The sequence below is a fragment of the Giraffa tippelskirchi genome, chromosome 3 (genome assembly GCF_054371585.1).
Source record: "Giraffa tippelskirchi isolate mGirTip1 chromosome 3, T2T-mGirTip1v1.2.pri, whole genome shotgun sequence".
Taxonomy (NCBI): domain Eukaryota; kingdom Metazoa; phylum Chordata; class Mammalia; order Artiodactyla; family Giraffidae; genus Giraffa; species Giraffa tippelskirchi.
Window position 1 is genome coordinate 88,540,961 of NC_137277.1, and position 12,493 is coordinate 88,553,453.

At 36.6% G+C, this 12,493-nt stretch overlaps 1 protein-coding gene across 11 annotated transcripts in view; it reads right to left on the reverse strand.

Moving 5' to 3' along the window:
- Nucleotides 1-12,493, reverse strand: part of UBR3 (ubiquitin protein ligase E3 component n-recognin 3) — a 202,586-nt gene that overhangs the window by 70,597 nt on the left and 119,496 nt on the right. For 7 of the 11 annotated variants that reach the window (XR_014079020.1, XR_014079019.1, XM_081577894.1 and 4 more), the window contains one exon: nt 644-793. Coding sequence is in view for 7 of the 11 variants with exons in the window: in XM_081577894.1 (XP_081434020.1) it covers nt 644-793 (150 nt within the window). In the remaining 4 variants the exon portion in view is untranslated. Of the gene's footprint in view, nt 1-643; nt 824-12,493 lie in introns of all 11 variants that reach the window. The other 4 variants (XR_014079018.1, XR_014079017.1, XM_081577889.1 and 1 more) reach the window with 1 other exon arrangement.

Sequence of the window (12,493 nt, forward strand, 5' to 3'; positions counted from 1 at the left end):
AAATGCCCTGGAGAAATATGCAAGTCGTTTATTTACTTTGCTTCACACATACTCTTACTGAAAAAGGATTACATTCATTGGAACTGGAAAGTAATATTTATCACTACCTCAAAATACTTCAGTATGGGAGAGAATAGAGAATATTCAGACAAATCCTTCAAAGTTTTATAAACATTATTTTAACTCTAAGATTTGCAAATGTCAACTGGCAGGCTGTTGTTACAAGAATGACTGCTTCTATGCTCAAGAAGCAAGGGCAAAGCAACCTGAATATGTCTTATATAATTCAAGTATTTAAACTGACTATTTCTGGACTTAAATGCTTCTAGATATTAGAACAATCAAGTTGCCAAGAATGTTGATCTCAGTTTTTGGCACCCAGCATTGGTAAGATTCCATCACGCTCTAAAGAAAGACTGTAACATACAGACAGATCTCCCTTAAAGGCTTCTTTCAACACTCCAAGAAAGTGAGATAAAACCAGATTAAGAATCTTTGCTAAAAAAAACTAAAAAGATCCTTGCTATACAGATCTACAGTTATATCTAAACAAAAATATAGCTTTTATTTGAGAGATTTACTGATCTATTGCAAATACTTCATCTCTAAAAATGTTCCCACTAAAAATTACTTCGATTTTTACCTGAGGATGCTTGTAACAGTACAACCAATCCTGTAGGTCTGTCTTCAGAGGAGGGCCCACTCTGTCCACAAATAACACAATCATATACTGCCTCAGAAACTTGAGGTTCTGCTGTGGTGATCTCCATAGGAATATCACTCTCTGGAGAATCTGAGGAGAAAAAGTTGCAAGTCTTAATTCCTGAAAAGAAAAATCTTTCTTTAATAAAATTATGAAAAAAAAAATCAAGCTCAAAAAATTTGGAACTTCAGTATCAATAAATTATATAGTAATAAAACTACAGGGAAATTATCTCACTAAAATAAAATGTTTACTCATAAAAGACAAAATGACAAAGAACTGATGTTATGAAAGACTTCCGATTCCTGGGTTGGGAAGATCCCCTTGAAGAGGAAATGGTAACCTACTCCAGTATTCTTGACTGGGAAATCCCATGGATAGAGAAGCCTGGTGTGCTACAGTCCATACGGTCACAAAGAGTTGGATGTGACTTAGCAACTAAAATGACAAGAACTCTTCTAATGTTGTATCATACATAAAATTAAAACTAAAAACACAGATGCAAAGGTATTTGCATCTAAAAATATTGTTTTAATATTATAATTTAAAGAAATAGGAGAAGGCAATGGCATCCCACTCCGGAGAAGGCAATGGCATCCCACTCCAGTACTCTTGCCTGGAGAATCCCATGGATGGAGGAGTCTGATGGGCTGCAGTCCATGGGGTCGCTAGGAGTCAGAGACGACTGAGCGACTTCACTTTCACTTTTCACTTTCATGCAATGGAGAAGGAAATGGCAACCCACTCCAGTGTTCTTGCCTGGAGAATCCCAGGGACGGCGGAGCCTGGTGGGCTGCTGTCTATGGGGTCGCACAGAGTCGGACACGACTGAAGTGACTTAGCAGTTAAAGAAATAAGGGGGAGGTCATTTACTTTAATTTTCTTTGAAGCACTTCAGAGGGAAAATTTATAATAACATGGCAGATCTTGGAAAGAAATGGCAATATTTACTAGGAGACAAAAGCGGAACAAACTTTTTCTTTTTTCTTTTAATTGTAGTGATTATATCTTAGTGATACTAATTATCAATATGTGTTTATGTAGGATAAACATTTCTATATGACCATTCATATTAATAAAGCAAAACTATAATAGAAAATAACAGCTATCCTTTGTTGATATGTCATTAACAGCAAGAAATAAAATACTGAGTCAATAATCATTTCAGATAAAAATTCATAGAGGCATCTGTAGTGGCAAAAGAAAGGAGTAGAGGGGATTGGGAAGATCAAGAAGCAGAAATGATTTATGACATGTTTAAAAGATGGAGGCATATCTAAATAAAAATGTAAAAAAAAAAGAGAAAAAGAAACATGTCAAGCTTATATATGTTTTAATAAGATTTCATGCAGATAAACATATATCAGATATTTATTAAGACTGAGAGGATAAGGGGTGAAACCTAAAATAGAACTTTAGATAATGCTCAAAATTAATGGAAATTTTAAATAAGCCAATGAAGAGATCAAAAGCTTAAAGTGGTCTTGTATATTCTCCCTCAATCTCTCTCCCCTAGTTCTCTCTATCTCTCCCTCTCGATCATACCACTTATTTGAGAATAAGTCTGGGGTTGCCTACTGGAGAAGGAGACAGCCCACCTGGAACAGAGCCCAGCTGTCCTACCAGCTCAGGCCAGTCTCAACTAACCAACTATCAGATCATTCTTGGAATATGCTTTGTTTTTGTTTTTATGGAGTTTTGTGGATGAAAGGAGAAAAGAATGGGGAAATGATGTAGGGATGATATATTTAGTGCCCTCAGAACCATAGGAAATATATTTTTGCTTGGAAACATTATGCCTACACTGGGGAACAGACAACTGCAAAACACAAGTATCTGGAGAAAAGGGAAACGTCTTGCACTGTTGGTGGGAATGTAAATTGATACAGCCACTATGGAGAACAGTATGGAGTTTCCTTAAAAAACTAAAAATAAAACTACCATATGCCCCAACAATCCCACTACTGGCCATATACACTGAGAAAACCATAACTGAAAGAGACACATGTACCCCAATGTTCCTTGCAGCTAGGACATGGAAACAACCTATGTTCATGCATAAAGAAGTTGTAGGACATATATACAATGGAATACTACTCAGCCATAAAAAGACCACATTTGAGTCAGTCCTAATGAAGTGGATGAGCCTGTTAGACAGAGTGAAGTTAAGTCAGAAAGAGAAAAACAAATATCGTACACTAACGCATATATACGGAATCTATTTGCAGGACAGCAATGGAGATGCAGACATAGAGAACAGACTTGTGGACATAGTGGGGGAAGGAGAGGGTGGGATGAACTGAGAGTAGCATGGAAACATATACATTACCATATGTAAAATAGCTAGCCAGTGGAAATTTGCTGTATGATGCAGGGAACTCAAATCAGGTGCTCTGTGACAACATAGAGGGGTAGGATGCGATGGGAGGTTCAAGAGAGAGGGGGACGTAAGTATACCTATCGCTGACTCATGGGGATGTATAGTAGAGACCAACACAATATTGTAAAGCAATGATCTTCCAATTAAAAATAAACAAATTAAAAAAAAAAGTATCACAGGGCAAAGTGTGGTCTGCAGCCTAGGGGTAGGCACAGAGAATCTTCTTTACTGCATAAATTCATCCTTGGTTTTAAGAACATATAATACACTTTAATTTTTAACTACAACTGAGTATTTGCTCGAATCCTACTAGGTGAGTTACTACTTATAAACTAAACAAACTATTGGAGCTTATTGTTTTCTGCTAAGAAGACTGTGACAACTGTCACAATTGCAAAACTCCTGCTGTGCAGTATCATTAATTCTGGTAAAGATGTACAGTACTGTCCTGACCTGGTCATCATTTTTACTACTAACATTCTTGCTTTCCTCTGCTTTTTTTTCTTTAACTTGGTATTGAGAGGGACTTCTCATTCCTTTTTAAAAAATATATCATTTAAATATAATTTTTTAGTTTTGCAGAAAAGTTGTGAAGCCACTACAAAGAGTTCTCATAAACCTCACACCCAGTTTCCCCTTAAATCTTACATTAGCATGATATGACTGTCACAATGAACTAATATTGATATATTATTGAGCACTTTTACTGATATAATACTGATAAATTAACTAAAGTCCATATTTTCTTCAGATTTCTTTAGTTTCTAATGTCCTTTTTTTTTTTTGAAGATCCCATCCAGAACAGCATATTACATTTAGTTGTCATGTCTCCTTCGGCTACTCTTAGCTGTGGCAGTTTCTCAAGAAACTGTTATTTTTGATGACCTTAAAACTTTTGAGGAGTACTCATCAGGTATTCTGTATAACGTTCCTCAACTGTAACTTGTCTGATACTTTTCTCAAGATTAGTCTGAGGTTATGGTTATAAGTGAGGAGGACCACTAAAGTAAAGTACCATTCTCATCAACATCGTATCAATGGTATATAATACCAATATGATCAATTATATCTTATATGGATGTTGATCATCTCATTTGGGTAGCATTATGATCATTTCATTATGTATGCAAATACCAAATTACTAAGTAGTACACCTGAAACTGAGCTTCCCAGGTGGCTCAGTGGTAAAGAATCTGCCTGCCAATGCAGGAGACACAGGAGATGTGGGTTCAATCTCTGGGCCAGAAAGATCCACTGGAGAAGGAAATGGCAACCCACTCCAGTATTCTTATCTGGAAAATCCCACAGACAAAGGAAGCTGGGGGGCTACAGTCCATGGGGTCACAAAGAGTTGGACATGACTGAGCAATTGAGCATGCACACACATACACACACGTGAAACTAACATAATACTGTACACGAACTATATTTCAATTATTTTAAAAAGGAAACATGGGACTTCCTTGGTGATCCAGTGGTTAAAACTCCTTGCTTCTGATGCAGGCGGCAGTTCAATCTGTGGTTAGGGAACTAATATCCCACATGCCCTGCCTCTTGGAAAAGAAAGAAGGGGAGGGGAAGCAAACTGCACAGCATTCTATATAGTAAAATTTTATTTCAGGAAAGACAAATAGAAATGAAATCCATTTATATAATTTTTATATGTATTCATATGAAATAAGAAAGCCTATTTACGACTGTTTATCTCAAAGGTTTGCAATTTAAAAGAGAAGGTAGGAAGAAATGATCAGCTTTGCTTTCGTACAGTTTTCTATATGTTAAGCATATATATTTTTAACTGTTTTGGCTTGATATCAGTGTGTGTCTTATTTATGGAACAAATAACCAAAACATAATTTATATCTGTGGGTTGTATTTTTTAATACATCACATCACAGATGATTGACTTAAAATGACAGATACAGCACTATCCCTCAAAAGTGAACAAATTTATGATCAGAACAACCAACATAGAAAAGTATTCTATACACGAGATCTGCTTTTAATTTAAGTGAAAAGAAATTCAATTAGTTTCTATTCAGTTGAGAGAAGAAGAATTTCACAAGGTGACACAGCAAAGTTTATAGTAATTTATAAAATAACATAGATGCAACAGCAATAGATACATAGGACTAGTGCACTATATGCATTCCAATGCCACAAGCAGATTGGTCTTACCTAAAAGAAAGCAAGTCTACAACTGTGCCTGATTCCAAGGAAATGTAAGAATATTAAAGAGGCTAGTTTATGATACAACCAAACTCTAAAGTAGCAAAAAAAAAAAAAAAAAAATGTCAGGGAAAAAGAAGCAGTTAAAGATGTAAAGAGCATCCTTTTTCATAATAAGAAAAATGCTAATTAAAACTACACCAGATACCATTTCTTTTCACCAATAAGATTAGCAAAAATACAAAAGTTTGACAACATATTCTACTGACAAGGATATAGGTAAATTGCTGTTCTGACACACTGTTGATGGGATTACTAAATGGTACAACCCTTAAAAGGGTAATTTGGCAATATGCAGCAAAATTACATATGTGTTTAACCTGACCCAGCAATCCCACATATAGAAATGTATCTTACATATATATTACCAAAACATATAAAGATACATGCCACGAAGATATTTACTGCAGTACAACTTACATAGCAAAAGACTGGAAATAACCCAAATGTCCAATAATAGAAGACCATTTGAATAAACTATTGATGGGGAGGGAGGGGATCTATGATACAGGTAGAAAAAAGAAGAAAGAATATCTTTATACACTGCATGATGGGATCTCCAGGATATAATGCTGAGTGAAGAAAGCAAGGTAGAAAAGTGTACATAGTATGTTATCATTTACCTACGAGGGGGACACTAGGGATGTAAATATTTTTATATTTCAATATATATATTTATATCCCCAACCCGCTTTCTTATGTAAATTGTTTAAAAAAATGAAAGGATAAACCTCAAATTAAACTGTATTATTAAATAATGAAACAAACAGCTCCTTCCACAACTAAGAACAATAAAAGTCAACCAAATCCTGATACATGCCAGCTCAAGCTTGGACTACCCCACTTTCCAAATGAAATCTTAAAGGATGGGTACTGTAGACAGTTACTATTTCCATCTGAAGTGAAAGTGCTAGTCACTCAGCCATGTGGGACTCCTTGTGACCCCCCAAGGACTCTAACTCACACTCCTCTCTCCATGTGATTTCCCAGGCAAGAATATTGGAGTGGGTAGCCATTCTCTTCTCCAGGGTATCTTCCCAACCCAGGGACTGAATGGATAGAACATGGGTCTCCTGCACTGCAGGAAGATTCTTTACCATCTGAGCCACCAGGGAAGCCTATCTACTTCGTATTTATTATCTCATCTGTTAACAGCAGGACTCAATTTTTGCTTAGAGATTCATACCATCACCACTTTTGATTCATATGACTGGAGTGGAGCTAACCTTATAATCAGGCTAGACTAACAGAGTCACACCAAGGATTTTTGTTTCAGCTATTTGAAAAGAAGTATTCTTTTCATTCTAATTTAAAAATAAATAAATAAAAGTTGCCAAACACAATGATTGTCTTCTATCTTATACCTTAAGCCTCAATCAATCAATCATCAGTCTATTAATTCTCACTTTGCAACTATTCTCATAACTGTCCCTTTCTGTCTCCAGGCTACCAACTTGGGGGAGTAAGTGGGGGGGAGACTTCACTCTCCTCAGTTTGCTTCATGTATGAGAAATAGTAAAGAGTAGGCAAAGCTTGCTGATCAATAGCCTAGACTCTACCATTTACTACTGTATAACCTCAGACAAATTTCTTAACTTAAATTTAGGCACTGAATACTGCCATCTATCTCATGTGTCTATCAAGACAAATAAGTCCATATACAGAATGTGTTTAGCACAGTGCTGGTTACATAGTTAACATACAAAAATATATATATCATCATCACCATCATCATCCTCCTCCAAAATTCATACTATCAGACCCAGACTCAAAATACAGAAAATGTTTTGTGTACACAATGTTTATAATAATTAAATTTTTTAAAAAACTAAAGTTCAATTATGATGGAATGATTAAATAAATTATAGAATAAAAGTAATAATAGTAATAACCAATGCTTAAAAACACTTATGCACCAAGCACTTAAATGTTTGAAATGTGTACCATTACATTCAATCTTCACCACAACCCTATGAGGTAGGTAGTATAACGATCTCTTTTTGACTATGTGGAAACCAATGCAGAGAGTAAATTACTCCAGGTAATGGAATGGCTGTGATATGAACTTGGCAGTAATGCTCCAGAGTCCATGATCCTAACCACTACATGCTACCTCTCCAATGAAGTAAAACCACAGTTACTAGGAATTTTAATAATAATATAGGGACATGTTTAAGCTAAAATGTTAAGCAAAAAGACATGATAAAAAATTGTATTACACAGCATCATCTGTAATGCATATGTCTTCTAGATGGTGAGATTAGGGATAAAACTCATCCTTCTTTAAGTTTTCCTGTACCATATAACTCCTACAATTAAATGTTGTATGTTTAAGATCCCTCACAGCTCAGTTGGTAAAGAAACCGCCTGCTATGCAGGGGACCCTAGTTCAATTCCTGGGTCGGGAAGATCTCCTGGAGAAAGGAAGAAGGGATAGGCTACCCACTCCAGTATTCTTGGGCTTCCCTTGTGGCTCAGCTAGTAAAGAATCCACTTGCAATGCAGGAGACCTGGGTTTGATCCCTGGGTTGGGAAAATGTCCTGGAGAAGGGAAAGGCTACCCACTCCAATATTCAGGCCTGGAGAATTCCATGGACTGTATAGTCCACGGGGTCGCAAAGAGTCGGACATGACTGAGCAACTTTCACTTTAAGATCAGAAAATAATTTCCAAAATAAATTCTTACTCTATATTAAGCATCTAAACTCTCCCTTGAACAACTATGCTGGATTTCAGCCGTATCTGTCTGATAAACCTTAATGAATCAAGGTCTAACATCCTGACTTCTACACCTGTGGTGGTAATGGTGCTCAGGTCATGTCCAGCTCTTTGTGATCCCATGGACTATAGACCCCCCAGGATCCTCTGTCCAGGGAATTTTCCAGGCAAGAATACTGAAGTGGGTTGCCACTTCCTGCTCCAGGGGATCTTCCCAACTCAGGGATCGAACCCATGTCTCTTGCACCTCCTGCACTGGCAGGCAGATTCTTTACTACTGTGCCACCTGGGAAGCCCATGACTTCTACACCTAGATGGCGAGTAAAAATGAACAATGGGGGATAGTGATGAGGAGAGAAGGAACTGCAGAGGTTGAGTCTTTTCATATAGGAAACTTGATAACTACAAAAAGGAATTATCAACAGATAAGTAAGGATACTAATCACAAACTATAAATCTGTTGCATTCAGAGAGAAAAGTATCTGTCCTTAAATTTTTACCTACTAATGTACAATATTGATTTGAGGATTTATAAAGTACTGCATGTTATAAATCTGAAATACTCTAAATACTAAGTCACGAGACTACAAATCTTAGGAGAAGATCTCTCACACACAAAAATACAGCCAAAATAAGAAAGAAACAACTACAAAATGCTTACATTAGTAACACAGATGGGAAATAAGGCAAAACAACAAAAGGCATCTGACAAAGCAGAGGACTGGACTGAGATTAAATTGCATCTATATTAAAGATAAATATTACCCCAAGTGTGGACCCTGCTTCATGTGTTAATAATAATATATATGTCACATGTAAATGGGGAGAGTAATCAGAGGCAGTGAGACATATAACTTTGCAATTTTTATCTTGAGCAAGGTATGAAAATGAGATCTCAAACAGGTTTTAGGGGTCAAACAGATCTCTCTGGGAAGGGAATCAGTTATAAATAAAAGGAATATACAAATCTGAATGGTCCAGAATCCCACTGGCATGGCCATAATCAACATAAATAAACCAAATGCTCATGAATCTCTATTACCTCACCTGTCACCACTGCAGCATGCAAGAACCGCGACTAGGAGAGAGCGGAGCCCTTTATCCTGATGGCTTCTGTGAATTGCCTCTGTTTGCTAGCAATCATGTCTGCCTGATCCCTCAATTGTTGTTCCTGTGCCCTGGCTACTGCCAAAAAAGATCAAACCTTCCAAAAAGTAGTAAGATTTAGGACAGCAAGTCAATAACTTTGCAGACTAATGACATTCAAATTTATGATCTTGAACATAACTGGACCTTAAGCATTGCTTATCAATTTTTATACTTAGCCTGGATGAGCAACATCTCCCACTTTCATTAGCAACTTCTCCAAACTTCAGATGGTAGTCTTTTCACTCAGCAAAACTCACCTTTTACTTAGCCCTGCAAACTGAAGCAACTGAGTGATCACCTGAAGTTTCCACTTTCCCTACCCCTTGCCTGGAGAATCCCAGGGATGGGGGAGCCTGGTGGGCTGCCATCTATGGGGTCGCACAGAGTCGGACACGACTGACGTGACTTAGCAGCAGCAAAGGAACTTACCTCTATCTCCATCCACGCTTTCCCTCTCCTCTCCCGTCTGCTTGGGGAATGAGGTGGCCATTCTTCTATTCAAGACAATACTACCTAACCTCTTCTGGATACTTTGCTTAATCAATTCCTCAGAAAACTGTTTTTGTTTTATCTCATTCGGGAGTGGGAGGCAACAGATAAAAACAATTTCTAAAAACAGTATTCACTAAGCTTTTTTTCTTAGCTCCTAAGTTTGCAAAAAACCCAAACCAATCTGTTTATCAAACCATTACATTAACTCCCTCTAAGATGCTGCTCTCAAGTGACTTCGGAACACAGAGCTTTTGACTATTACCCTTAGTAGAATTACCAAAGAATAAAATAGTCTGTAAACAATTTTAAATTTTTTAAATTTTAATTCAATTATTTCATTGTTTAACATAATACCCAGGTTGGTATTTTGAAGCTATTTTCTTTACTTGGAAAGAAAAAGTAATTTTCTTACATATGGTGTATTGTGCTTGAGTAGGAGAATATTCTAAATCCTAATATATGTATGTTGAAGTATTTAGGAGTAAAGTATCATGATGTCTATAACTTACTTCATCTAGTAGAGGAAGAGAGTGAGTGAAAGAACAAATTAAGAAAAATGTTAATTAGGTGACATGGTACATGGTAATCTGTAATATTATTCCTTCAGTTTTTCTGTATATTTGAAATTTTTCATGAGAATAAACAGCAAGTATGAAATTAATTCATTTTGGCTAAAAAAACACCTTTATACACAAATATACTCAGAATTAAGATTTGTAAGGATATAGCCTAGATTAGGAAACCTGATAGTAAAAATATAATATTATTTTATTTTTGATTATACGTGTTTTCTAAGTTTCCATAATAAAAATGTAATGCTTTTATAATAGCAGAAATTTTAACTTTATACGTTATAATAGCAAATATTAGTGAGTGGCTAATCAAGACTGAAGACTGAGCACATACTTTTATCTCCACTCCTTTTAAAAAAACACTGAAATAAAAGTAAAGATATACATAAAGAAATATTCCTATAAGAATACACAAAAATGATGGAGTCGTGAAAGAGTTTCACCAAACAACAAATAAGAGATGTCAGTAAAATTTCCAAAAGATTAGAGGAGATGGGGACATGCTGACAATGCAAGAAAGTCATAATAGCTACAACCACATATGTATTATGAGAAAGTTACAGAAAGGAAGAACCGATAGGTCTGTTAGAAGAATGTCAATTCTGGGCTCAGAATCAGTCAGTGAGGCAGAGGACAGGAGTCTTAAGTATTAAGTGATTCTGAAAACAGAATAATTAATCAGAAGTCTATATACATAACTTCACTACTCAGCACTCCATTCCCTCCCCAACTTTGACTGATAGAGCACTCAGATAATTTGGCATTTACCCTAAGGAGGAAAAAATGACTCTTTCTCCAAAGGAACTGAACAAGCTGCTTGGAAAATAAGAGGGGTTTCTAATTGAGTGTTAATATCTGGGGGCCCAAATAGAGTAGTTGGCAATCCTCCCACCCAGATCTAAGTCTGACAGTCAACCCACCTCATCCATACATCGGCTAAAGAGAATTACTAGGATCAAACCTATTTAGACCTCAGCAGGGTAATAGACCATCTTTCCAGAGGAATCAAGAATTATCAGGCAAGAGAGGGAAACTAACAACATGAAAGACTAACTTAAATTTCTAAGCAATTCAGAAGGATAACGGATAATTGAGAGAGCGCTAACACATTCAGAAAGATTTGAGAACAAATTCTTCTGACAAAGACCAAGATATTAAAGAGAAGAAACCTCTAAGCATGTAAAGCAAAAAGATATAAAAAAGACACGGAAGATTAAAACATCAGTCTAAGAGATCCAATATCCAAATAATCAGAGTCCCATCAAAGAGAATAAAGAAAATATATGGAGAAAAGTATTATAATAGTTTTCTACTGCTGTTTAACAAATTACCCAAAATTCAGTGGCCTAAAACAATAGTTTGGAGAAGGAAATGGCAACCCACTCCAGTATTCTTGCCTGGAGAATCCTAGGGATGGCGGAGCCTGGTGGGCTGCCGTCTATGGGGTCGCACAGAGTCAGACACGACTGAAGCGACTTAGCAGCAGCAGCAGCAGCAGCAGCAGCAGCAAAACAATAGTTTTCTGAGGGTCAGGAATCCGGGAGCAATTTAGCTTGATGGTTCTGGCTCAGGATCTCTCGTGAGATTGCTATTAAACAAACAGCTGGACAGTATCATCTAAAAATTTGAATGGGGCTGGCAGATTCACATTCAGGCTCATTTACAGGACTGTTAGCCAGAGGCCTCAGTCCCTAACCACATAGGCTTCTCCATCGGGCTGCTAACAACATGGCAGCTGGCTTTCCCCAGAATAAGTAATCTGAGAGAGAGAAAAGCAGTCAAGACAGAAGTCACTGTATCTTTCATAACCTAATCTCAGAAATGACATATCACCACTTCTGCCATGTCCCAGTGATCATGAATACCAATTCTGACACAACGTCAGAGTAGAGTATGCAGGGCATAAAAACTAGGCGGTATGGATCATGGAGGGTCATCTTGGAAGATGGCTATACTACTTATCAAGAAAATCATAGGAAATATTTTTCTCAGAGCTTCTGATACACAACTTTTCAGCCTGAAAAGGTCCATTAAGTACTAAGGAGAATGAAAAAGATTCACCTAGATACATATCATAAAACTTCATATCTCTAAGAATCAAACAGTTATAAAAGTGTCACAGGAAAGGGAAAAAAATGCTAACTCACAAAGGAATAAGAATCAAATTACCACCACACTTCTTATCAAATTAATAGTAAAAGACAAGGGAGTAGTCCTTTATCAGGTGTAACAAAAAATGTGTATTAGCAG